This window comes from Streptopelia decaocto (genome assembly GCF_964273445.1).
Source record: "Streptopelia decaocto genome assembly, chromosome: 1".
Taxonomy (NCBI): Eukaryota; Metazoa; Chordata; class Aves; order Columbiformes; family Columbidae; genus Streptopelia; species Streptopelia decaocto.
Window position 1 is genome coordinate 44251443 of NC_138663.1, and position 27947 is coordinate 44279389.

Here is a 27947-nt window from a genome sequence, read left to right on the forward strand (position 1 = left end):
GGAAAGTGAACAGAATGTCGTAATGGGTCGTAATGGAAAGAATAAATGAAGTAACTGTGCAGTTGGGAGATGAACAGAATATTTAAGGGAAAACAGTAAAGAAACAGATGCATTGTTCAATGCATTGTGCCTCTCATCATGTAGATGAGAAGCTTTCCTTCTATCAAAAATAATAAAAATTTCAACAAGTAAGACAAGCTTAATTTTGTTAGTAGAACTAGAGCTACTTTTTTAAAAGCTGTTCTATTATGTGATGTACCAGAATTGCCATGCAAGCAAGGCATTCCTGGTATTGTTTCCTTGAATACTTCTGAATTTCCTGGGCACCTAAAGATTTTCTCCTTCAGTTTAGAGGTCTTCTGTTTGCCCACACATTGGTGAGAATATTTCCTTCTCCCATACCCCATGCCTATGTATTGGTTATGGTGCCAACACCAAGACCAGTACATTTAACCTTTTTTAAAAGCAATGAAACCCTTGAAGCTTTTATCAACATACTGTACATTCTGCACAATGTCCTGTCTGTTCTGCCTATTTACACATACGCTCACACACAGAGGCACACATTACACAAAAAGGTAATTCATTAGGGTGAGAAATTCCACATGCTCAGAAATAAAAAATTTGAGAATTACAGTACCTGTGCAGCCTCAGTTCATCCCTCACTTTCATATGCCTTATGATACAGTCTTCAATCATAGGATTATCTACTAATCTGTCTCCCTCAAAATTCCTTCCTCATTCAGTGTAGTGAGATCTGAGTATGCACAAGCACACATTTCAAGGAATTAGTAGTTAAAAATAAAACTTTCTTTTATTTTTCTAATGTTTAATTGCTTAATGACTTTACAACCTTAGCCCAATGGATGTTTGAAACAATGATGAGACCCCCCCAAACTGCCTTCTCTCTTCATTCAGTAGTGATTTACACTTGTCTAGTGTTGTTCACCTGGAACACTAGAATTGTGTTATCTCTCTATAGTACTTTAACATCCAAACATGCTTCTCATTTGCATTTGCATTTTAGAAGCAAAGTTATGAAGAGTTAGAAAAGGTAAAAGGATAACACTTCAGATGTTTACTTTAGACAAATGAATATATTCAGTTAGAAACACTTTCATCACAATTTTTCAGAAGCTGAGCACTGTGCATCAAAGGTCACCTCCAAAAACTTTGCATACATGTTTTACATGGGTCTAGGCAAAGATTCAGTTCTAAAAAAAGTTGATGTTCTTGACTTTTAATGGGAAAAAAGATATATCCTTCAACTGCTGAAGGCCCTGTGCAAATAAAGCAAACTGCCTTAACTATGATTTTATTTCACATAAGCATAATTTATTGTTTTAAAAATGAGCTTTTGTTCATTGTAAATACAAGGTCTCACAATTAAATTCTCACCTGGTCTCTGGTCCTAGTCCACTCCCGACTGAAATATATTTGCAGGAAAACAAGTGATGCTATTTTACTCCCGAAATAGTATATACTACTGTAGACTTTAAAACACATTTTCTTCACTATGAAATGAATTATATTCTGTATCTTTTGCTGTCCCTCATTAAGCTCAAATTAGTGTGCAGATGGGATAAAATCTCCATGCAAAAATATACTGTATTTGTTTTAGGCTGGCTGGTACTGATGAAGCTGATGGTACATACACTTGTACATAAAACCCATGACTTAACTGAAATCTCATGTTTCAGATGTTTATTATTATCTTGTGCATTATTTTATTGAATTATTTGAAACCAAATGATTTAAGAGCATTATAAATGGAAACAACAATGGATTAAATTTGCAAGACATACCATACCTGTTCTAGATTTGTGTTGAAAGTCTTTGACTGGATAATAATTCTTTGAAAATTTTTTGATCCAACAACCAGAACTAGATGGAAGTTTTGAAATATAAAAGCCAAAATATTTGCCCAGGTGGCAGATGTGGAGGGATAAGCTTATTGTGGATACAAGGGCTAACAGTCAGTTTAAATATGAAAAACTAGAAAAGCATAAGTAAAAGCATGCTGGATAAACACCTATCAAATGACCTTTCTGATATAAATACCAAACAGTATTTTCTCTGACTGCCCAGTTAGCAGCCATGAATTGGTAAAGAGTGGCCTTCTGTGCACAATCCCCTTTTGCAATTGGGAAGAGGGTGGTAAGAATCTGCATCTTATTCACTGGAACCTTATAGCTCATGCTAAAAACACGTGCAGCTGGTTACAGCCCTTAAAAGCTCTGAAATGACTGATAGATTCTATTCTTCGGTAGCCACAGTGTTTAACAGCTTTTTCACTGCTTCAGGTGTGCTTTCTCCAAACAGCTCCCCTTTTAATCACATAGAAAGCCCACTTCTTGAAGTTAAGGTGGTGTTTATAAAGAAATACTAGTTCTTAACTGCCATGCTGTGTTAAGATAAAAAATTGCACAGTACTGTGTTGGTTTTTAGCCTTGATCCATTTTTAAATATAGTATGAATATTATAGTTCTGTTAGCTTCTCTGAACTCCCTAGGCATCCCTCTTGTTGCCAGAAAGGAATTATGAATTGACAAAGCAAGTTATTTTATTTCATTTTCCATCTCTCCTGGAATTTGGAAATGTGTCTATTCTGTCCATGAACTTTTTACTTCCTGACGTTCTGATTTTTTAAGTACTTGTTTTATTACCTGTAGAAACAGTAGATCTTCACGTTCTGCCCAGAAAAATAACTTTATGCAGCAAGAGTGGAATATTATGTCAAAGAACCCAGATACAGACAAATCTTTGGTTCCCTAAAATATCAGGCTTTTTGTCAGCAAATTCTGCTGTTCCTGCTTGTGTGGCTTGATTTCTCTCCAACTCTTAACTCTGTTATGTATATAATAGCATCTTGATTCATATATGTACTCGTTTAAAATTCATGCTGATTTTCTTTCTTCTTGAACAATAACAAGTGGAGACTCAGGAGAAAAGAGAATAAAGAAAACACTTGCTAGGACATGCAGAAGCAGCCTGGTCTGTGGAAAATGCACAGGACAAAATATCTAAGGGTCTTTTCTGAGGTCAGCGTTTGATTTGCATTATGAGTTTGGGGAAGGTGCTTCTCTGTTCCCTTAATTATCTGGCTAGGAAATTACATAATATTGCTGGCCCACATATATGAAAAGAGAGGATACTGGGATAGAAATACCTGTATATTAAGGGCTATATTGTGGCCAATTATCTGCTTGTGTCTGTCCTTTCATCATTCAGGTTTCTAAGTACCTGTAGCTGTAAAGCACAGTTTCTCAGGAGGGAGCCAGTGGTAACCAGAATGCCTGAGGAATCTCACTGAATACCTTCAGTTAAGTTCTGGATAAATTCGGTGGCAACAATTGGACTCAAGCTAAAAATAGTGCAGGCAAACAAAAGTATTTAATACTTATTAATATTTTTGCACCCCAAACAAAATGAATCAGGAACATTTTTGGTTCATAGGCTAGATATATGCATTTTGTCATTACTTTAATCTTGAAATCATGCATTTTATTGGTTCTGTAAGCCAAACCCATGGCAGAAACTGTTTCTTAGCATTCCTCTTGTCTCTCCTGGAGCTGCTTGGGTGCCACTATTCATTTCTCTGTATTTCTGAGATTCTCTGTGTCTGACCCTCTCTCCCAAAATACATTTGTGTTTCTGATCTCTCTCCCTGCTTCAGCATCTCTGCAGACTGGACTCTTCTTGTGTTCCCCATCTCTTCCTTTTCTTCATTTCCTCTTTCCTCAGTAGAAATTACTGTGTGTCTTTTTTGTCTCCAAAGCAAAGAAGAAAGGAAGGGAGGGAAGGGGAAGGGGAAGGGGAAGGGGAAGGGGAAGGGGAAGGGGAAGGGGAAGGGGAAGGGGAAGGGGAAGGGGAAGAAAGGAAAGGAAAGGAAAGGAAAGGAAAGGAAAGGAAAGGAAAGGAAAGGAAAGGAAAGGAAAGGAAAGGAAAGGAAAGGAAAGGAAAGGAAAGGAAAGGAAAGGAAAGGAAAGGAAAGGAAAGGAAAGGAAAGGAAGAAGAAACTGGGGAAGCAAAAGAAAACCAAGAGGAGGATGGAGGATTTCTGCTTCACATCTAAGTTATTTTAAAACATGTTAGGGAGTCCTGGACAAAATCAGAGGGACATTTAACTGACTGGTTTTCACAGAGATATTCTTGTCACTCTTTGGGTGACAGCTCTGGCCCAACACAGCTGGTGCTCAGTGAGAGCCAGTTTGCTTGGCTGGGTTTAAGCTGACACCTTGGAGAAAGCTGGTCGTGCTCTCCAGCATGTTTTGTACCCTGTTTCTCCAGAAATAAGACCTACCCCCAAAATAAGCCCTAGCATGATTTTCCAGGATTTTTGACTATGGTTGAACTATAAGCCCTACACAAAAAATAAATCCTAGTTACAGTTCATAAAAAAGCCAATTTAAATAGTGCCCAGGCAGCTATACATGAAAAAAGTAACCATCTTTTGGAATGAAAAAAGTGTAAGACCCTGTCTTGTTTTTGGGTAGTACCATATTATTCAGATTTTTTTGTTTTCTAAGGTGTCTCAGGCTGCTGATTTATCTAGAGAGCTAGCTACAGATTGTGACAAGCTTTTTTGCTAAAACTGTTGCACTGAAAACCCTTTGATACACGTGCAAGGGAAGGAACAGAATTTGGATTTGCTGTAGTGTGAGTATTCACCACTAAAACTGAATTTGACTATGGTTGTCCTTTGACTACATATGTATATACATACTAAATACTCATTGAAATGGAAGAAAACAATCCCTGCATTTAGACACTGAAAACTAATAGATTTAGAACTAATAGTTCTGGCCCTAATTTGTCCTACTTAAATTCTTTACCTGTATAATGAGTGTAAAAATGCCACCTTGTCTTCAAGTGGTCTCATAAAATATATTAATTCCTGGTTTGGGGCTGTCTAATATTATTTCAATGCAAGTCTATAAAAAGTCCACAGAAAGTGAGTCATTCTTACTGGTGAGGTCTTCAATGAAAAACTATATATAAAAGACATGGACCCACACAGAGAATGATAAAGGCTAAAAAAAGAAATATCAGCTAACTTATTTGTAAGTACCATCCATCCCCTTGCACTGAATTCATGGATTATTCATAAATATAATTATAGTGTGTGTATGGTGCCATGTAGAATATGTATCCTGGGGTGAAGGGTGGTGTGCCAGTGTTGAACAGTCTTTGTTCTGGTATTTTGTAGCTTCATGACTCTGCAACATTCCTTTGATGTGTAGTGGTGATCAGCAGCTGTTATTGTACGTTTTATTAATTGTGGTAACTTTTAAGAAAGTATACTGAAATATAGAAATTATACTAAGTGAAGTTACAGTCTTCCACAATCTTGTGTCATGAGGTTAGGAGCACACAGTTTTAATATTCAGCTTGTTGGTAGCAGTGGTCTGGTTTGGACTTGATATTAAAGGCAGAAGACTCACAGGTGTTAATCAGGAACCATTAGGAACATTTATCACAAAGAAAGTTAAACTAGAAAAAGCTTAGCTTGCTCACAAAGGAATCTGCAAAGCATTAATAAAATAACTGCTTGAATTTGGGCAGGGAGAGGTCCCAAAGGCTACTTAAACATTAGTTGTGGAGTGCAGTATCCTTGTTGTAGGACATGGGTTGATGGAAACGCTCATTGCTGTAGCAACAGAAGGGAAGGTGCCACACGAGGAGACTGACTTGCATGAAGGTTTCCTATGACTGAGGGATGTGAAGCACCAGTGTCAGATTGCTGGACTCTGACAGCAGGTGTCCCAACATGTTTACTTGGACAATCAGCTGTGCAGCAGCATTGCAGAACCCTTCCACACTGTTCTGGGACTGGATCAGTCTGCATACGAGTAATACTACCCTAAGAATATATCAAGCTGCCCTCTCATTAATTTTGAACGTGTTACTTTGGATTCTTAAGAAAATGCAGCACATCAATGGGAAGAATAATCAGCCCCTCAGATAAATAACAAAACAAGTTTACGTTTACATAGAAGATTCTTGAAACCAAATACTATTTGCAAGGCAGGAAGAATAGTTCAAAGGGCTATTATCAAGATGCTAGGACTGTCTGTATGAGACCAATATGTGACTTTAAGCTTCATAGCTAGTACTTGCTTTGTTTGGAGACAAGATACATAGTTATATTTCTGAGAACAGACTTCTTCAAATGCATGACCTTTTTTCTTATCTTCACTGGCAGTAAAAGATTATGCCTGTCATTATACATGCAAGTAATTTATGGATTGGTATAAAACTGTCATGTTGTGTATTTGTAACTTCAAACTACTCAGTTATGGGTACAAAACACAGAACCATGATAGTCACACTAATTACTGCCTTTGTGTTTTATCTGAGATATACAATACAAGAATATTTGCAAAAGAGTGAGAAATGTGTAAATAAAGCAGAGAACGTGAACAGGAAGAAAGGGCACACTATTTGAACTGTATCTGAATACAATATGTGGATTGGGAATAAGTTGCAAAGGGAGAAAAATAGATTTGAAGGGAGGAAGGGAACAGAGAGCAGACTGTTTATTATCTGGCTCACACATCCAGAAATCTGATTTTGCATTTGTTTGTTTATTTATTGGATGTTTGTTTATTTTTATATTTCAGAATTATAAATGTTATTGTTCAATGGCAAGATTCGTAAAAATTTTGGGCAAACTATTTTGATGCCTGCAGTAATTAATATTTTATATGAGACCCAGTAAATTTCTGTACAGGTTTTTGTATAGGTTCTGGTTGACAGTAGCTGTATTATTGGTGAAATAGCTAGACCATGCTACATTAAATGCTACTGTTTAATATTAAAAATATGTTGTTGTGGGTTGGCAAAAAAATATTAAGAAACGCAATGATCAGTGAATCACTCCAGAGTACACTTCTTACATATCAGTGGCTACACAGTTGTTTTCCGAAATGGAACCTTTAATTTTTAGATAAATGTAGCATAAGTTGAATGTCTTCCCCTCATTCTTTGGACTTATTCTCCAGTTATACCTTGTTCAAGTGTTTTAGGGATCAGCAAATGACAGAGGGTGAAATATCCCTTTATACATAGAAATTATGTCACCTTGACAGGCTTGAAAGTGGGTTCATGTGAACATATTGCAGTTCAACAAGGCCAAGTGCAAGGTTCTGCACATGGGTTGGGGCAGCCCCTCACATCAGTATAGACTGGAGGATGAATCAATTATGAGTAGCCCTGCAGAGAAGGACCTGGGGATACTGGCGGGTGAAAAACTGGATACAAGCCAGCAACACGCTCTAGCAGCCCAGAAAGCCAGTCCTGTCCTGGGCTACATTAAAAGAAGAGTGGCCAGCAGGTCAAGAAAGGTGATTCTGCCCCTCAATTCTGCCCCTCCTGAGACCCCACCTGGAGCACCGTGTCCAGCTCTGGAGTCACAGCACAAGGAAAACACAGGCCTGTTAGAGCAGGTCCAGAGGAGGCCACACAAATTATCAAAGGGATGGAAGCTCTGCTATGAATAAAGGCTGAGGGAATTGGCGTTGTGCAGCCTGGAGAAGGCTGCAGGGAGACTTTATTGTGGCCTTCCAATATATAAAGAGGTCTTACAGGAAAAGACAGAGAAAGACTTTTTACTAGGGCATGTAGTGACAGGACACAGGGCAACGGTTTTAAATTGAAAGAGGAGAGATTTAAATTGGATATAAGGAAAAACTTTTTTTACTATGAGGGTGGTGAGACACTGGAGTAGGTTGCCCAGAGAAACTGTGGATACCTCATCCCTGTAAATGTTCAAGGTCAGGTTGGGTGGAGTTTTGGGCAACATGAAAGATGTCCCTGCCTATTGCAGGTGGAGTGGACTAAATGATCTTTGAAGATCCCTTCTGACCCAAACTGTCCTGTGATTCTAAGTATCCTTTTTTCCATGCACTCTACAAATTTAGGCCTGTCATCATATCACAGTTTTGAAGGCACTGGTCTTACTTTGATTCTTGTGGAATATATCACTCTAAAGTTAATTTGTAAGAAGGCTGGTCCAGGGCTTCTGCCATCTCTGCAGAAAGAAAAAGAAATAAGAAATAAGCTTTGCAGTGCAGGGATGATTTGCTTCAGTCTAGGAAAGGGATGGTAAATCAGTTTCTTCCAAATGCTAAAGAGCAGCTGAGCCTTATGTATACATTAAAATCTGTGGTGGTTTTGTATTTAGCAAAATCAGGTCTTCTGCATGCTGTATATCCAGCACTTAGTCTCTAGCGTAGCTACATGCCCATATGCTTAACTTGAAATTAACCCAAAGGTGAGAGTGAAAAAAAATTATATAAGACAGATTATTTATATATTTTGCTTTTCTGGGCAGTTTTGGCCACTAGCAGAGCTACTGAACTAATGAGTTACAGAGACCTTTGATACACCTCAGAGGGTCATACTAATGATTCTTGGGAACAACAGCTTTGATTCAGATTCTCTAGCATTTTTTTTTTGAGAGGCAGTGTCTGCTTGGTAATGAGCGTAGGCTTCGTGGCACAAACCAATCGTTCTTGAAATCACTACATGTAAAGCAAAATGCATCCTGATGTGATGCCATAGTCCACGCATGACACACGGGATGACCATCCAGTGGAATGATAATTAATCTTCCCTTATGAGAATAGGAAAATGCGTCTCCCAAATCGTTACTGGAGAACAATAGCACCATGCAGTGACATAAAGCATGTGGGATCACATCACAGCGATCTGCTGGTTGCCGTGGTGACGGGAGTGGGCCCGCAAAGCCAGCCGCCCGGCTGCTGAATTGGAAGGGATAAGAAAAACACAGCCCACTTCCCATGCGAAATGAATTACAGGAACAGGCAAAGAAAGAAAAGAAAATTGTCAACCCTTAATCAAATGTTCCCGTATTTTTAGAAGGGGTTCGAAGAAAGTGGAGGCCATCTCCTCTTACTTCTTGGGCTTCAGAAACCTGGCTAGTAATATCCCTCTACATCCTGTGGCAATAAATCACAATGGTTTGTGTAAGAAAAAAATCACATGTAGCAGAAATCTCATCTGTGTGCAGTGGGAGACAACAATACCTCATTCAATCCTGCTATTCTTTGTGCCTGCCTTAGCAAACAATATCTGTAGGAATATGCTAAAATGGGTTTCAACTTAACACTGTATTTAGCATCAAAGCCTGACTGTCTATTTTCCCTCCACCCTTTTAATTTTCACCTCTAGAAAGTTAGTATATTCCAATTCCTTGTTAGCTTACAAGCTCTTTTACCTTTTACCCTTGTGTCACCACTACAGATCAAAAGCAGCATGGTGGAATGTGAAATGCATACAAACATAGCAAATCAGTGACACATAGAAAACACTATTCATTTTCCAGTATTTCTCATTTTTGGGAGCCGCTTAGTATTTTATTATATTTAGTAATGTTAAACAAAACAAGTTCAGTTGACCTAACAGCCTCCAATTTCTAGCAGCTAGGTCCTGAAAATGGTTTGGGTACTTGCCAAGTTAGGCAGTGCCTTCATTTTGCAGTGCACACAGTGGACTCTGAACAGCCAGATGAGCCATCCAAGAATGTGTTAAAAATGCAGTTAGCAGCAGCAATGGTGAGCATCACCATGCTTAACTTTACAGTTCCTGTCTCTGGGAGTGGGATCCCTACAATTGAATTAGGCACACAAGACCCTACGTAACTTAATAGGAAGAGAAAGGCATTTAAGAAATGGGGTTGCAACACTAAGCAGTGGAAGCCAGTAAGATACTACAAAGAAGGAGTTATATCTGAAAGCTTTGCCACTCTTTGCAGCCCTGTATTAGACATGATTTAGAAGGCTGGATTTCTCATGCTTCTCCCTGGATCTTGACATCCAGGTCATCCCTTTGGATGAGGACAACTGGCTCACTGTTTTCTTTCAAATTACAGTATGCACTAGAAGCATGAGTCTGTAGCTCAGAACTTAAGATACTTGGCTGAAAGAAATAGAAAGTCCTGATTTTTTAGCTTTTTCTCTGCTTTTTATATTTGGCAGTCACTGGATGTAAACCAGAAAAATTTCTAGCAACAGCACAAGAAGATTGATTTACCACAGCCAGCTGTCACTGATCTAAAGTAAAATATTCCTTTCTGGTTTACTGGCTAAACTTCACAGTAATTTAGTTTCAGCAGGACCAGTAAATGATTCCTCCTCAATCCCATGCCTTTTCCTATCTGCTGTTGCATAGCTTGCTCTCTTTTTAGGTAACTTGAGTTTGAGAAGGACACATGAATCTGACCTCCTGCCTTCTGCATTAATCTTCTAATGGCTGGGCTGGGCTATGAGAAAGAAAGATAAAGCCGTTCTTCCTCATTCCGTCATATTTTTAAGAAAGAGCAGCTGCCAATTCGTGCCATGCTCCTCTGTTTCTGCCTTGGGAATGCCCTGAGATTTCCTACCAGATCAAGCTCTGATGGCATCTATGAGAAGGACCTACTTTCTAGGCTCACTCGAAGGTCTGACGTGGTTTCCAAGCTGCCCCATCTGCTCAGAATGGCGAGCTTGAACACGAGCAGCCTAAAGGCAAAGCTGCTGGTGTGAGTGGGGTTCAGCTGCAGGCAGGAGATGAACAAGGGCTTCCAAGACCTCAGTTGTAACTTTGGGGCATAAGAGTGGGAAGGCTTAAGTTTTTTTCAGCATATGTTTTCCTTGCTGCTATTTCACAGAGGCTTTCCGTGAATAATCTGTTTTTAAGACATGGATCATGCCTGGAATTTTACATTCAAAGTCTTTGACTCTGTGTTTTGTGCTCTCCAGCCTGATTTGGTTGGCTCACATTTTAAACAGCATGACTAGAGTTAATAAAATACGAGGAAGGAAATACTTCTGTGAATCATTCTGGGAGGTGAACAGAGTGTTTACATTTATTACAAAAACACCAGTATTATCCAAGGTTAAACAGATCTCCATGTTAACATGCAGAGCAGGTATTCAGCATTTTTGTTATGTCTGAAAATATCATGTTTGCCCCTTCCTGCACTCCCCAAACTTACACACTTATTGGAGAAGGGAATATTTTTCTGAGAATTCAGAAGTCTGTTAATTAGCTCATAGTAATATTGATTTTAAAGTGGGTCCTTTGAGAAATTTAGCATCTAAGCTAACTAGCATTTATCTCAAGTAATCTGAATAATGGTACAATATAGACTCTCTGGAATTTTCATTACTCAAATGAAGTGAAATTATCTTTACAATATACATTCAAGACATTAAGATGTAATTTAGGTAAGTATTAATAATTATTTTATTGAATTGTTATGACTAAATAGGCAGAGTTGGGTCAACAGCATTAGTAATTAAGTGGGCCAAGTGTGACATCAGAGGTAATTTTTTCAATTGCCACCTTATCTGTGCAGCTAATTTGCATGTGACAATTGTGTTGGTTATAATGAATCAGTGCTATAAGGAAGAGAGGATAAAAATAGCATAAATTCTTCCTACAAGGATCCTTGTCCCAGCTATTGGTATTGTTCAATTATCACTATACTTTAATTAACTGTTGCTGTTGTGTGAAAGGTCTGTGACTATATGTTCATTTGAATATCAGTATTTGAAAAGCTTTTGATGGCACTGTTTACTTTAGGTTCACTTCTGGAAGAGCTGAATGTGAAGCAGAGAGAGATCTTTAAAACAGGTAGAGTGGGACTAGGAGTCTGTTCGGACTCCTTTTTAAACTGACCCTTCTTACGTCACCTTCTATCTTTATGCACAGTTTGTAAATTAGGGCTCTGAATTGCTATCACCTCACTCCTACCTATGAATGAAATACCATTTTTTAAATAACATCTCAACAGTAGTTTGTTATTACTTTCTGACAAAATGACAGCAATATGGGAAACTTTGTTCCCGTTTTCTCTTTGGTTTTATAGGGTTTTTAATTGCTAAGAAAGTCACAAATGTAGACTGACAGTAGAGCAAAGTGAGGACTGAGAATGTGTATTAGTAGTTTAAAAGCAAAGTAATTTTAGAAGAATGTTATCAAATTATTATTTTGCAACATGCTCAGTCATTTCTTCCTAGCATGTTTTATAATCAACCTCTTTTCCCCAAGGCAAAATTTCATGCTTCTGCAGGGGTTTTTTCTAACATAGTCTTGTCAGGTTTGTAGGTGAAATAACAACTTCGGCAGATTCTCCAGGAATCTGATAAATCTTTCTGACCTCAAAGTACAAGTTAAGCATTTCACTCAATAATCATTCTTACAGATCTTGTTTTCATGTTAACAGTGGCAATATAGCAAGAGGCAACCTTTTCGCTCATATCGAAGTGTACTAAATTCTGGTTGTTTGCCAGTTCTTGTTTGGAAATTAAATGTGTGACACACTTGCCTGGAATTTTTGCACTAAGAAGAAGGGGTTTTCATTATTGAAAACTACATTTCTGTAGTCATTTCTGCAAGCCTCTAAGAAATAAACTGTTTTACCTTGTGGAAAAGCTATGTTGTGATGAAAATTTATAAACCTTCTGGCATACCATTTAGACAATGGAAAATAAAATGTCCTTATTCAATGTGTCCTTAACCATTTTGTGAGATTTCTTTAATTTGTTCCCAGCCAGAGAACAGTTTAGATGTCAGCTATTTCAATGAGATGCAGTTTGGAAGGATATTAGGATTAGGTGATCAAGAAGCAAAGCAATTTGGAATGAAGAGGGAGCTGTTTTAAGTGAGCCCTTGAGGATGCATTTCATAACAGCCCTTGTTCCCATTGGTACCAGGTGCCTACTCCCTTCCTTACCAGTTATGCTTGTGGGGTAGAAGGGGTAAGGAACATCAGGGGTCTTTGACGCTGTTTGTCTGTTTTCTATGTCTGACTTCAGTCTCCAAGCACGTACAATGGAAGAGCATTCCCATCTGCCCCTGTCCTGCTCCCACCTCGCTTATCTGAGCGGCAGGAATTATGGTACTCTCAGATACCCCAGCTAACTGTACCACCTCCCAAATCATCTTTTTTCCTTTCTATGCCAAGTCGTATTTCCAGCAACCCTGAAAACCTCAGTATGAGACCTGTTGCCCCAACTCCATTCAGATCCCCCAGCTGTGCTCCTGCAGTGTCAGGTCTCAGGAAGCCAGTGGGAGATACAGTGCAAATATAAAATTTGGATGGATATTGCTACCTGGGCAGCTGGGAGAAGGCAAAAGAGAGCATATCGTGCTCCCCAAGCAACAAGAGTGATGCACCCACTGGTGCTACCCCGCCAATCCTGTATTTACCTCCCTCACACACACCAACCTTGGTCTTGGGCAAACCTACTTCCAAGACACCAAATGCATAAAAAGGTTGCCAAAAGTTGTTGCCACTTCCAGTAGCATTTGGCATCTCCAGTTGAACTTGATCTCGATAATGTCTGCTCAGTAAATGGATTCAGCTCAGCGTGGGGGGTGGCAGCTTTTACAAGGCTTTAGGCACCAGATTCACTACTTCTCCTCCTCTATCTGATGTAATTGAGCATAGAAAAAGCCGAGTTAGTTGGTATTGCCAGCCTATCTCCAGAACTTTCCCAAATCTTCTATTTCTTACATAACAATATTTTCTTTTGTGAGAGATAAAAAAGCTTCAAGTGCCAAATTAATTTTTTTCCTTCTCTTTTTTCAGCCATTTTTTACTCAGTTTACATATACGGATGCATCTGCATTTACCTCCCCACTGAGGGTTTTTTCCAGGACTTTCATTGCAATGAAAATGTTTAAAACCTCTCTACAACCTTTATCAGGCTTTCACTCTGGTAGCTGAGGTGAAGAACAAGACCAAAAAGCACGTGCAGGTTGTTTGTTCCCCACATACCCTCTCTTTCACCTTCAGGGGTTGAATTTCCAGATAAGTTTAGTGATATATCTCCCAGCTGTTTGAAAGCTTCTGTACTATTTTTATTTTATTTAGATGACAGAACCAGACATTGAAATTTTTCACCGTAGGTCTCATCCACAGAAAATATCAGAAAGATTAAAAACGTAGGTACAAAAGGGGAACAATGAGAAACACAGTCACACCTGTCACCCTAATATCTAGAGATTCTGTATACCTATATCTATACTTACATACATTTGGAATCTGGTATAAAGGTCTAATACAGCATTTTTGGGAAAGGCTATATTAGCTTCAGGTAGAGAGTGCCAGAGGTGATTTTGTGTGCAACATCCCAAATAAATGCCAGTGAAACCTTTATCTCATAACGTACCGTTATGTATTTTGTTCTGAACATATTTATAGGAACTATCTCAGATTTTGGCAAAATTTCTGGGTTTTTTTAAATTGTGTTGTTTTTCATATGGCTCCAGTCTCCCACATGCAGCTTCGTTTTTCCTTCCTTCATGAGCCCAACTGTTCTGTGAAACTTCTGCCTTCTTACTCAGGAGATTGGCTTCCTGCATGTGCCCACAGGGAAAAATATGATATTTCTGAGAGTTGTGCAGAACCACAAATCCCAGGGGGGTCAGCTACACTTTTTACTAACGGGAACTTCAGAGCCAGAATCTTTCTAATTTATAAGACTATTTCTTATGCATTAACAAGACAGGAACTCCAACAGTGTAAGCTGAAGGGAATAAGATCTGAATCTGTCCCAGTATAAGCAATTTTGATACATTCTTAGTGCTTTAATTCCAAGAAGTAAGTTTTCCAACTAAGTTTTCCTATAGACTTAAGAAACCACAGTATCACAAAGCCTCTTATGTTTTTATTACATAATAAAAGCATATTAACCTCAGTACAGATGGCTGTCCTATATTTCCTGTTATAAGGACCTGTTCTGTATATAAGCATAACAAAGGTAAATCTTTGGACTCACATTCCCTAGGTGTCTACTAGAATCATTTCTTTTTGGTGCATGTTATAGCTAACAAAGCTGGTTTTAAGGCCAAAATAATGTGAAAAGACATTCTTGCATTAATATAAATTTTAATTACATTTACCGTGTTGCCTCTGTAAAGTTAATCAAGGTTATAATAAAAGAGGCTTATAATAAAAGTGTGCGTGGCAGCTAAGAGCAGGGAGAGAATTTCTCCTCTTGTCTCTGATCTGCTGCAGAAGGAAGTGAGGTTTTCCTCACTCTCAGTGTAGGAGCCTATGGAAGGAGACTGGAGGAGTGCAAGAGGAATTGGGTAAAAAAGGAATCAGGGACTGGGATTAAGGGGAGAATAGGAACAGACACCAGGGAGATAGGAATAAGGGAGACTGGTTTTTTTTCTCTTCACAGGCATGTCTGCAAAGCAGACAACAGCTTTCTACTACTGTCGGTTTATTCCTCTACTTTAAGAAATAGTAGGTACATACCGACTATCTAAAGTTTCCTGGTTTGCTCTAGTGTTAAATGAAGAGCTGGTTTAGCTCCATGGCAGGAGACAATTAAGTCTCTTTAACAGAAGAGATGAGTGTCTGCTACTGTTGACACTGATGGTAATACACAGGAAAAGCTCCAAAACCTGAGCACACTGAAAGGCCAGGTTGCTGCCTTCTCAGACGGGACAAGGAGCCAACACAAATTCCAGTCTTTCCTGAGTTTTAAATATTGGATTTTGTAACCTTGACATACTTTAAAAAATACATAATGCCAACTGCAAAGAAACAAAATATATTAACTAATACATAAGGAAAAATAATAGTAACATATTAATAAAATAATGCTGTCTCTGCTATGCAGCAACTTTGTGTAAAGAGACAGGATTTTTTCCTGTTCCTAAGTGTTAGTTGAATTGGGTTTTAAATATTGCAGTATTTGAAGCTGGATGCCAAGGTTACTGACACCAGTAAACAATGTGTAGTAGCTCAGTGATGAGTGTACCGTGATTGTGTGTAAACATCACGCAGTCATGAAAGGTGAAATCTGAAAAACAGTGAAATGAAGTGAAAGCAATAGCTGTAAACAAAATAGCTGCATTTATTAAAATGAACAAAGATGTATAGTCTTTTTTTGGACTGGATCCTCACTTGGCTCAGTTTAGTTAAATCCATTTATGCCAGCTATTTCCAGCAGCTGGAGAATCCAGCCTAAAATGGAAGGTATTTTTCCCCAGTTCTTCCTGTAAGTTTACAGCCTCCTTTAGGTTATTTAAAGGAGAAAGGAAGAAAGGGGAAATTACATTGTGTGTGTGTGTTTTCCAGGGAGATGAAGGGGGTGTTCACCCCACCTCATCACTATCACTGTTTGCACAGCCTGTGCTGGGTGCACTCCTACCCCGTGTGATGTACTTAAACTGCAGTGATTGCACAGCTTCTCCCTTTAGAGCAGGTTTCTGCCTGCCCCTCTTCTGAATGCCGCACAAAAATTCTTTCAGGATATGATTTGCAGGCTTGTAGTCTTAAATCATACCACTTACTGTGCAATATAATTTTAAATGTAATAGCTTCGCAAAGTTTCCATGATTGCCTTAAAAAGACCTCCACTAGATTTTGCAGGATACTCTGCAGAGTAGCACTTGAGAGTCCTCGAAAGTACATCTGTAAACTAATCAGTCCATCTGAAAAGAGTGAAGATTTAGCAGCTGAACAGGGTGAAGTATTGCATATACCAGCGTGCTTTTTGAAAGCAAGCTCTGTTGCTGTGGGACAGGAGGTTTCATATTTAGAAAGAATTCATATCCGTTATTAAGCCCTGATTCAGCAAAGTATTTAAGCATGTTCTATTATGCGCCTATTAGCTTTTCATTTTGCTGCTGCTTAATAGCTCTACTGAGTCAGAAGCAGCTAGCCAAATGGAAAGGTGGAGATGAAGTTTTTCATGGATTTGCTCACATAAAGGCTATTTCATGATGATGTTAAATGAGTACAAATAATAAGAATTCTTGCTTCTAGCAAATTAGTGTCATGAGACTCCAATAGGGGTAAGAGTTCAGGCAGGCCATCTGGGTTTTTTTGCAGGTTTTGCTCACAACTGTAATAGTTAGAAGCTTTTTTTAAAAAAAAAAATAAAATAAAATAAAATAAATATATATATATATATATATATATATAAAAGAGGTTTTGGCTGAAATTAGATAGCCTAATAAGGCAATACAAGATTACCAGCCTACTTTGCACCATCTTGATTTGATCCCTTACTGCAGTTCCCTTTTCAAGCTATGGTTGTGCCTCCTGTGATTCCCAGTAGTCACTGCCAGCTAATCAAGCACGTTAACTTTCAAATGCTGAACTTACTGTCTAGGTGGTGTCAGATGCCTTGAATCTGGGAGTCGTCTTATCCTGTTTGTGGAGCTATAGGTCCTGTCCTACTGGTAGCAACTCCTCAGAATAGAGGCTTGAATTGAGGAGTTTTGTGGGTGCTCATTTTGTGTATTGTTTGAACAGATGGTCTTCTTCAGCTGTTTGCATGTTAGGAGTTATTTGATCTGCCTGCAAGCACGGAGATAAGAGCAGTGATGGGTGAAGTTAGGACAAAACTGGTACAATTAAATTCAGGGGATGGGGACTGTATGGCGTTTGTTGATGCCCCTCTTTGGTTTCTTCACTGTGCAATATAATTTTAAATGTAATAGCTTCGCAAAGTTTCCATGATTGCCTTAAAAAGACCTCTCCTAGATTTTGCAGAATACTCTGCAGAGTAGCACTTGAGAGTCCTCGAGAGTACATCTGTAAACTAATAATTTTATTCTCATCCACTCTGTTGATCTTATTCTGTGCAAAGTCTGGAGAAAAATGAAAATAATATATAGCTGGGCAAAACAGGAAGGGAATGAAAATATGAAGTTTCTGAACATTTCTCTGGTCTTGTCCCTCATTTCAATCAAATGAAAGAAGGTTCACATCTAGTATTTGGCTTGAGTGAGTGAGTGTCCACTGTCAGTGCCGCCAGCAGTATAGTAACTGTCCATGAGCTCAAGCGCCTTCCACCATATTTTGTCATCATGAAAATGAATGCAATCATCAGTCATTTATGATTGTTGTTGGATACTACAAGTTAAGCAAAATGTTCTCTTTTAAACACACCAGAAGGGCTTATTTCAGGCTATTGAAGGCATCTGCTATTTTTTCATTTTTATTCTACCTTTTTTTTTTTTTTTTTTCCATTTTAGGGAAGCAATGTAATGGAGGACCAGGATCTCCTGGAAATAGGAATCCTTAACTCTGGACACAGACAGAGAATACTCCAAGCAATCCAGCTTCTCCCAAAGGTATAGTTTCTGTTATTATCAAGCAAGGGAACTCACACCTCTAGCTTTCACATTACCTTAAACACCATTTTGAATGGAGAACAATGTCACTCTTTACTGGTTTTGTAGACATGTTTTTTGCATATGCAAATGTGCCATAACATAATGTCATTGCACTGAACTCATTTTGTATAGATGTAATAGACAGACAAAGTGAAGGAGAGGAAAATCTGTAATTTGAAGTGATGGCTGTTTAGAATTTATTTTAATTATTTTTGGCTTTTCAATCTGTTTATAGACTGTCACTACATATGTGTAAATAAGGCTGTCAATGAATGCCAAATGTTTGTCTTTACATAGCAGTTGGCCTGGAAATAGTTTGCCCCTTATATCAGTATTCTCAAAAGCCTTGGATGAAACATCATTTCCCTAATACCTGCCTTTTGTGTAAGATGTGGAGACTTCGTGCAGGCTTCATATTTGATTCGCTGCTGTGTACATGAATATTTCTTCTCATCTGTGGACAGAATAACTTGCAGACATTTTTCCAATCATTTTTGGTGCTAGCTGATTTAAACTATAGATTTTAAAATCAGTGATAGAATGGGATTTTTCTCATATTTTGTATACCAGAATATATCAGGCTTCTACTAGCATTCCAAACAAGAGAGGTAGTGGACCTAACATGAAAACTTACTATTTGATTTTGCCACACCAGTAAGGCTCATAAGGCTGCCACATATAATGCACATACTTAGTCTAAGTTACTAGGCCAGAAATAAAACCTAACATAAAGTGCATGGAGCGTTCTGGAAGCAGCATGTATAGACTAATTGAGGTAAATAGAGATTAGTCTGCCTGCAGTTTGATAATGTTGGAGAATTAGAAGAGTTATTAAAGGACTTTTCAGTCTAGAATATGAGGCTGGCACTGCTGGAAGAGGCTTATTGATGCATCATGACTTACTGGATGGATCACTTGTAAAAGAGAACAAGGGTTTCTTTTATATGGGAAAAATTAGAAGTTGTGGACAATTTCTGTATCTGGATGTGTTAGTCAATCCATATATACTACAATATAAGTCTGCACTGAAACACTAAAGATTATTAAAGACAATAATATTCCACATACCATATTAGACAAGTAACATAAATGGTAAAAGTGGTAGGGTATATGAAAGTAGCATTTGATGAGTTACAATAGATATTTAAGGTTTAACTATTAATTTATTAAGTTTTCATCAATGCTATCATTCAAACAAAATTTTGTAATCTTAATCCCAGCTCTTAGCTGATGGAGTATTTTTTCTGGTTTTCGTACTTCTTAGAGAGATCACTATTCTTGTTTAAATTTTCCAAAATTAATGAATGGATTGTTAATATATAATAATTGTAGTGCTATCTGCACTCAGTAGCTGGCGTTTATGAAAACATTTTTAATAATGTCTGCTTTTGGGGAGTATACTAATGCTGAGACCAGATTCTGTCACACAACTCCAACTGAGGTCTTTTAAAAATGTGCTTAATGTGGGAAAGGAGAACAGAATCAAGGTCTAGAAATACTCTTGAAACCAGTTGAGAAGAAGATGGTTATGCAGTTACTTGGAAGAATCAACATTAAGTAATTAAGTAACACAGAACAGCTTGAAGCCTGGGCTGAGGAACGGTTGTGTGGTCTTTAGCAGCTTCCCTGTTAAACTAGAATAAACAGTCCTTAGGGACCAAGTTTTTAATGTGTCTTTGATTCAAGAATGTTACACCAAAAGAAAGGCAGTTGAAAACTGAAACTATGCATCATATTTCTTCACTTAAATGACTCAGCAACACAAGAGAGCTTACATAGTAAAAAAATCATAATTTCCTATTCAAAATTGAGCTCTCTTGAAAGCGCAGCTGTCAGAATAGTTATGGGGCCCAAAAATTGGGATCATGGTAAGTTTCATCTGATGTAACCTCCCCTTGATGTATTCACAACAGCTTGCTGAAGGTCTAAAAATCTTTGACATCCTGCAAGGAACTGTGAAACATTTCTGTATTTCTCCTTGTTTGTTGATAAGTTCAGCTCTGTCATCATGCATTCAAAATATTTCCTATGGTCTAAATAATTTAAGATCTCAAACCATAGTTGGACTCTCACTAATTTGAATCTCATTAGATAAAAATTCTTTTAGTTTGATTTGAACATGTACCTTTTTTATGTTCCTCATTTAATTTAAAACTTGATGACTCCTTCTGTTTTAGTACTTAATAACATTGGTGATGATATTATTCTGAGTTTTACTATAAATGTTTCCTGTCTTGTCTTATTTTTTTATGGAAGTTACATGCTTTATAAAACATCTATGGATAAGCACTTCCTTAGAGCCGTATACTCAGGCAGTATTAACTAAGCTTAGAGCATAAAAATCAAGAAACAAATCTATTGTCAAGGTTTTAAAATACTCTTAAAAAAAAAATAAAAAAGCTCTTTTTAAAATTCTCATCAACATTTATCTCTGCAGCCTGAAAATGCAACAGGCATTTAGTGGCTGAAAGGAAAGACTGTCTTTTTTTACTCTTAATTGCTGGCTTCCTAAAGAGTGATGAATTCCTTTATTTCAAACACCAGTAGCTTGTTTACGAAACTCTTTCTAGAGCTTTATCTAGGTTTTAATAGGAAAAGAAAATATATCTGTCGAAATGTAGATGAATTAATCTTTGTAGTTTCTTATGCAGTGTTTAACCAGTATTAAAAGGTATGTTTACCTGGATTTCTCAAAATATTTTTCCTTGATGATTCTGATGATGAATTTTTCAAGTCTGAAACACAAAGGTGTAGTCTACATTCTGATGATTCTGTTTTTGAGGAGAGGTAAACTGATATGTTCATAAGAGACAGGCAGAGTTGAAATCTCTCAGATTTCTGCTTTTCAAAATACCTTTTATTTTTGTTGGATTAGAGCTAGTAGCCCAAATTCTTATCTCACACTAATGTAATTTAAGTTATTCAAGTTTCACATTAATATTAACTAGAGCACTTTATAGCGTATTATTATTAGATAAGGTCAAGACACTCCAGTAGAAATATAATTTCTGGAAGTTAATTCTTGAAATGGAAATATTTTATACATGAGATCAGTCTTAGAGCAAATTTTGTAGTGGACTTTGATATTGCATTTAAGATTTTTTTGTGTGTCAAACGAATTAAATCAATAGAAGTTTGGAGAAGGATTTTATTCATTTTATTAAGAGGATGTTCAGACATGTCAAGTGATAGAGGAAAACATCTAAAAAGATACTGAAGTTGCAAATACAAGGACCTGAGAAAAAAAATAATACTGAGAAAATAATTGTGTGTGGGATATGCTTAATTGATTAAGAAAGTACTGGCAGTCATAACGTAACATTTTAGCCACACTTAAGTGCAACAGGAAACTAGGGAGCATTGTCAAGTTATTTTGGTATCCAAAACCTATGTGCAAGTGACTCCCCGATAGGTTCCTGAAAAAACAAAATGTATTTGAATAATAAGAATTATCCTAGCTTATCTGAGAACTTAGTTAAGAAAAAGGATTGGTTTTGTGTGGGATGCTCAGTGTATGGCTTCTTCTCCCGGCACATAATGGGAACATTCTCTCATTTGACAGATGGAAGAAAGATGTTAGCTGAAAGCAGCTTTCTCCTGGCTTCAGAGCTATTCTTAAAGTATGCAGCTTGTTCCTTCCTGCATGGAGAGGTCTCAGCACAAAGCAAGTTTGGGAATCTTGTAGCAGTGGTGTGCAGGCAGCCAGCCGCTTTCCTGGGTGCTTTGCAGACCCAGACAAGAAGTAGGACATGATCAGGCTGTGAGCATAGGAGCAGTAAAGCTGTGCTTCCAAAAAGTGCTGGATCTATTACTCATATGTAAAACTCTTTTGTGCAAGCACAGTAAGTCTGGCATTTAGGAAAACAGAACTACTGTGCTTGTGCATGTTAACTATGCTGTGCATGTAACAGAGAATGACCACATCATATGGATGCTATTGTTATATTGCTATTGGCTTAGACATCCCAGAGCTCAGCAAGCTGATTTGAATCCTGGTGCTTAATTCTCTCCCTTTTAGCACAGTTAATAGGTAGATCATTCCAACTTCCATTCCTAAAGACAATGTCCAAACTAGGAAATGCTGCAAAATGGATATTATAAAGTTTATGATCCTGTCCAGCCATGACTCCTTGGTTCTGTACTGCTGGAAGTGAAGATGAAAAACAGAATTCGAAGGAAATGTTTTCTACCTGCTGCTTTTCCTCCTTCTAATGCCCCTGGGAATTACTTCCCTGATTTGGAAGGAGGCCATTCACTTGCTTATTGCACTGCTTATAAGACCTTTCACCATAAAGAACAGAAAAAAGTGTTGGAATGCAGCATAATGAATTTTTCAAGTCTGAAACACAAAGGTGTAGTCTACATTATTTAAGTAATGCAGCACAATAGAAATGGATCAGTAAAACAAAGTTAGATACATCCCTGCTATGCTGTTTACTTCTGACTAGCTTTAGACTTGTCCTATAGACCATATATCCCCTCCATACATGTGTTTCAAAGCTTTCTCATGAAAGCAGTCTTACAAATGTTTTCCTTCTCAATTGAGCCTATTAGTGAACCACTCTAGACATGACATGCAGTCATTTATCTGTATCACTTAGCTAACAGTAGCATGTCACTGGTTCTGCCACAATTGCCCATATAGAGTCTTGTTTCTTTTCTGGCTTCTTTTATACTTTCTTCTTTGTCATTGACTCTGCAATGCCTCCTGCCTGCTCTGAGAATACTCAGCAGACAAGGAAATATGCTATAAGAGAGGAAGCACTATTCTCTCTCTATGACAACCAGACTAGGGTGACTGAATGATCTTACAATATCCGCACATCCTTTTGTCCGAGAAAGAGAACACAGACAACTCCTTTCTGGGAGTATTTGATGGAGTGGCTGTTCTGCCTTAGGCCTTCACACTTCATGTGTTCATGAGCTCCATCATGGCCACTGATGGGATCCACATTCCTGTCTGCAACCTGTCCACAGAAACACAAAGACTACCACTCAGTTGTCCTACACCTTTACTCACTATGGCATGTTTATGAACATATTTTCAGGTCATCAAAAGGACTTCCAGTACCTATATGGTTCATAATTCCAGTGCTGGCTTCAGAAGGAACACTAGCATCTTCCCTGCAGGCAGCAATAGAGTTACCATCATCTGTATACTGCCTGCCTCATGCAAAATGCTATGCACCCATGGCATCACCATGTCATGAGACCTTACCTGTCCAGAAATGGAGCAAGTACCCAGTTTAACTGTAATTCTGTCACATGCTGTGTGAAAGGACAGTATGGCTTTCACCATCTGCTTGCAAGATAGCAAGCTGCATGACAGCCTGGACACAAACATTTCCAATATTTCTCACACTGTACATTTGGGCTATGTTCTGCACAGCCCCTGCGAGGACACAGTTAAGTCTTTTAAAGTTTTTAATAGACTGAAATAGCAAAGACCAGTTTATTCAATACCCAAAAGCATGGCTCTCTCTTCTCTTTTAATCTTCTCGGAGATCAAGGATGGCACTTGTCTCTAGGTCCCTGCACCTTCACAGATAAAGGAAAGACCAACCGGGAGTGACTGGAGTAAGACAAGGAAAATGTGACTAACACTGAATGTCTTTTGCAGTGTTTCAAATGCAATGAGAAGATCACAAAGAAATGGATCTCTGTCTCCTTGTGTCACTGAATTTCTAACCCTACTCCCACCTCCACACAAAAGAAGCAGAGATGTCTTCATGGCCCTTGAGTCTTAATTGCTTCACCTATTCAGTCCTCAATGGCACTGGGTTGATATAAATGATTATTCTGCCTGCTGGTGCGTGGCTGTTAACTTCTGTCTCCAGTGCCATCTGGAAAGTATGCAGACCATTTCACTATAGAAAAATTCCAGTTGGAGCTGCTAGAAGATGGTTGGTGAGGTGGGAGGCATGAAAGGCTAACAAGACCTATGTAAGTGATTGCCATGAATTGGGGAGGGAGGAGGAGTAAGACTTGAAGGCAGCTAGAGATTCAGGGCTGACTAGGTCAGAGGGTACTTTTCTATGATTCCTCTCTCCAAGAAACCCTTCTTTATGTCCTCCTTCCCCTCCTCCAGTGAGATAAGAGCTTTTGTCCCATCCCCTCCCACTTGTCATCTAGCAAGAGAAATGATTCATCTCCCCTGTGCCTATGCCTTTGGTTGCAACACACCATTCAGAGAATGACTCTCCCCTTTCAGTCTTATGATGGGCTGTTAGCACATTGTATTCAAGGCATTGTTCCCCAGAGGGCCCCAAGCTGTACCTCTTCAGTCTCAGAAATGATCTCTGTCTGCACAGGATGCCAAGGCCAAGTTCTCTGTAGCTGTCTCACATGCGGAGGTTCAAAGGTCTCCAGAGAGGCACCATGGTGGTGGTGTGAAAGCATGCCTGTAAAGCTCTGGCTCTGTGCACTGAGGTGCCAACAAATATCCACAGGACTGCTTGTAGAAATTATACTCATAGAAACTCTTGAGATCAAAGGCCATAGCTTCTACCTAGTCCACAAATGCCAGATTTAGGTATTCTTAAGATAGCATTATGTGCAACTGAAGTGTCCTGAACTGTTACATACCTCATCCTCAGTAGTATTGAGTGAAACTTGTTCTTCCCTTTACCCAGGCATTGCGTCTGATGAAAAACTAGGAGGTCTTTTCAGTCTTCAGGATGTGGATCTGTTTAAATTTCTCCAGGAAAAAAAAAAAAAAAAAAGTGTGTGTGCATCTATTTTCCTTTAAATTCAGAAGACAGATTCCAACTGCAAAAATCACGGAAAGGGGGCCTATTGCAATGCTGGCAATCTTAGCTAGGAAACTCTGAACTCAGTTCATGGTATTCCAGATTTGCCTTCGGGGCAGGACACTGAATCAGGCAGCGCTGCAAAGTGAACGTGCCGATACTGTCTTTTTATAGTAAGCTGTGACAAGATAGATAGACAGAATAAAAACCCAAAAGATTCCTATACAGCTCTTCCTCACCCACCGTGCTTTTGCAGGCAGGTCCCTGTTTTCACGCACTGGCTTTCTCAACAGCAGCCAATGCAAAGTTTACTCAGGTCTTTAGGGAGTTGTGCCCCTGCCCTGGAGAGCAGCCACTCCATCCAGTTCCTCAATTTCTGCACCGTACTTCAGTCAGCAGCTCCACCTGATGCCCCTGAGCCAGCCAGGTCCTGTGGTCTTCAGAAGTGTCACTCTCCGAGCCTTTCTTTCACTGCTCCAGAGGAGGAATGACATCCTCTCCCAACAACACGAGCCCAGCTGATCACATTTATAAAGCACATAATATACGACACACAACTCACACAGACAAAAGACCAAAAAAAAAAAAAAAAAGATACCTCTTCCATACCTCTTCCATACACAGTCATCAGATTGTTAGTTGATAGTTTCATCCAAGTTCCCAAAAGTGCTGCTTAAATCTCTCAGCTAGGCCAGAAGTTTAAAAGAATGCATTCTGTGCTTGGTAAAAAGATTTCTTGCAAACCAACACAAGTGCACAAGTGTAAATTCATTGTAATCATAGCCATCATTTAAAAAGCTGTGAAATTCAAGTAATCTCTTTCTCCTTATAAAGCAGATAGAAAGCTTGATTTTAATACACACAGCGCTGAGATCCACCAGATAGTGGAGATAATGTGGAGAAAATAGCATTAGTTCCCCATCTGTCTGAGATATCAGAGAAAACTGGTAATAGTCCATGTTACTGAATTCACCTTGATGCTTCTGGTGCATATATGATTACTTTGAAGCTCTGTTTTTGTTTACCTGGCTACCTTTGAGGAACAAAAACTCACGTACCTTGTATCCTAAGGTAAAATACTATATAGATAAAGCAGTGATGCACCTGTAAAAAGACAGATGTACAGACAGTTTCTTGTAAGATGTATCTCAACCCATTAGGATGCTACTTGACGTTACTTTTTTATTATGAGAAACAGCTCTTTCTGGCTTCTGCTTTCTATTTATTTCAAAGGAAGTGATACTAGAGATAGATCAATAGGGCCTTGGAGAGAAATCCTGTATGCTTTGTGTCTTCTTCCATGCCTCATTTATGTAATACTTATATAATATTTTCTTCAAAGTTTCTTTTTCTCTAAATCCTATGGGCTTCATTCCTAGCCTTTTCCATAGTCGACACACTAAAATCATCTGTTCTTTAAAGATAACAACCAAATGAACTAGTAGCAGTGGCTGTGGAAGAACAAACCTCCCCCTATTTATGAGCAGTTAATATCTGAAAGGCTGTCATGACTTGAAGCTTAGAGATTTTATGCTGCTCTGAGTCAAACAGTGTGTGCATAGCTGCTTAGATGTTTGACACCACTGGTGCATGTGTTGTTGCTGGTGCAAAATGATTGAAATGTTACACATGGAAATACAGACAGTAGATAGGAGGAGCTTTTTCTCAAAACAAAATAAAAAATCAGTCAGCAAATATCATCAGCAAAGAAGCCTACAGGGTTTAGATGATCTGTAAGGGCAGTCTAAGATCATGGTGCAGTACAGAAAAAAGAAAATACAAACAGTCCAAGAGCCATGACCTATTAATGAGGACTGGGATAAGATGCAACAAAACTGGAGACCTAATAAAGTAAAGGGGCAGCACTTCCAGACAGATGTTTCAAACTCTTAGCTTTTTTTTTTTTTAATTTAAAAATTCTGTAATGTTTTGTAAGAAAAGCAGATACTATTAATGATAATGTCATGTCTAGATAACCAATCTGTCAATAAATATTTGAAAATAAAACATTCAGCCATCTATGAATGACAGTTAATAAGCCAGCTGATGTTATTAACATACAGAACAAAACTTCCTATATAAGAGGACAGATACTGAAAGTTTATTATTTTTCACAGAATCACAGAATTAGGGTTTGGAAGGGACCTCCAAAGATCATCTAGTCCAATCCCCCTGGTGGTATTACACACATTTTAGAAAATATGGTCTAGGTAAGAGATTGGTTCTTGGTTCATGACAAAACAAAATACTGCTTTTGTGCTGAAACTACTGGCAAATATTCTAGTTCTGAGATTACTTTTCTGTGACAGGAGCAGCAGGAGGGGCTGCCCTGCCAGGGCAGGTGGGCTGGCAGCTGAGGGGGGACAGTGAAGCCAGCAGCGAGCACAGAGCGAGTGAAGCAGGGACATTGTCAATGGCTGCAGAGTGCTATGTCCCAGGGAAAATCCACAGGGATAAGGATGCACAGGGTCTTTTTGGGAGGGCAAGTTGATGGGTGAGGATCAGCAAGGTGCATGGCTGGGCACAGATGTAGCTGTGGCACAGCTCAAGCAAATGTCAGGGACATGGACCTGAGCTCACATGCAGCTTCTGCAGAAGGTGGGGTGGCCCCGACCAGGCTTCTCACTGTTATTTCTCATGTGGGTCTGATCCCAGGCTGTGCAGCTGCACCACCCCCGACGTAGCCTTGAATGCAAGCTGCCAAATTTCTGGGGCAGGGAGAAAGAAAATGCTTGCAGAGCCTCCTGCTGCCCAACAACAGGCCAGTGTGTTTTCCATTAGGCTATTGAGTGACCCGATGACAATTTTGTCAATTGGCACCAAATCCGAAGAGTGAAATGGTCACATACATTCCAGTTGTTCTCTGTTCTTTTTCTTATTGAATTGTTCACCTGCATTTGCTTGCCTGCAGCCCTTTGCAACACGCCGTAGTAGAGTGATATCTATTTTAACAACCCTTCTGACGGAGATCTCCAGTGGGAACTGAGAATTCAGAAACTTCCCATGCTGTGTTTGCTTTTTATAGAGGCTGTCGGGTTACCAGAA

At 38.7% G+C, this 27947-nt stretch overlaps 1 protein-coding gene across 16 annotated transcripts in view; it reads left to right on the top strand.

Annotated features, from left to right (window-relative positions):
* ANKS1B (ankyrin repeat and sterile alpha motif domain containing 1B) overlaps nucleotides 1-27947 on the top strand; it is a gene marked incomplete at both ends in the record, with an annotated part of 433162 nt that overhangs the window by 244537 nt on the left and 160678 nt on the right. For all 16 annotated transcript variants that reach the window (XM_082076086.1, XM_082076094.1, XM_082076095.1 and 13 more), the window contains one exon: nucleotides 18013-18111. In XM_082076086.1, coding sequence (XP_081932212.1) covers nucleotides 18013-18111 — 99 coding nt within the window. The remainder of the gene's footprint in view (nucleotides 1-18012; nucleotides 18112-27947) is intronic.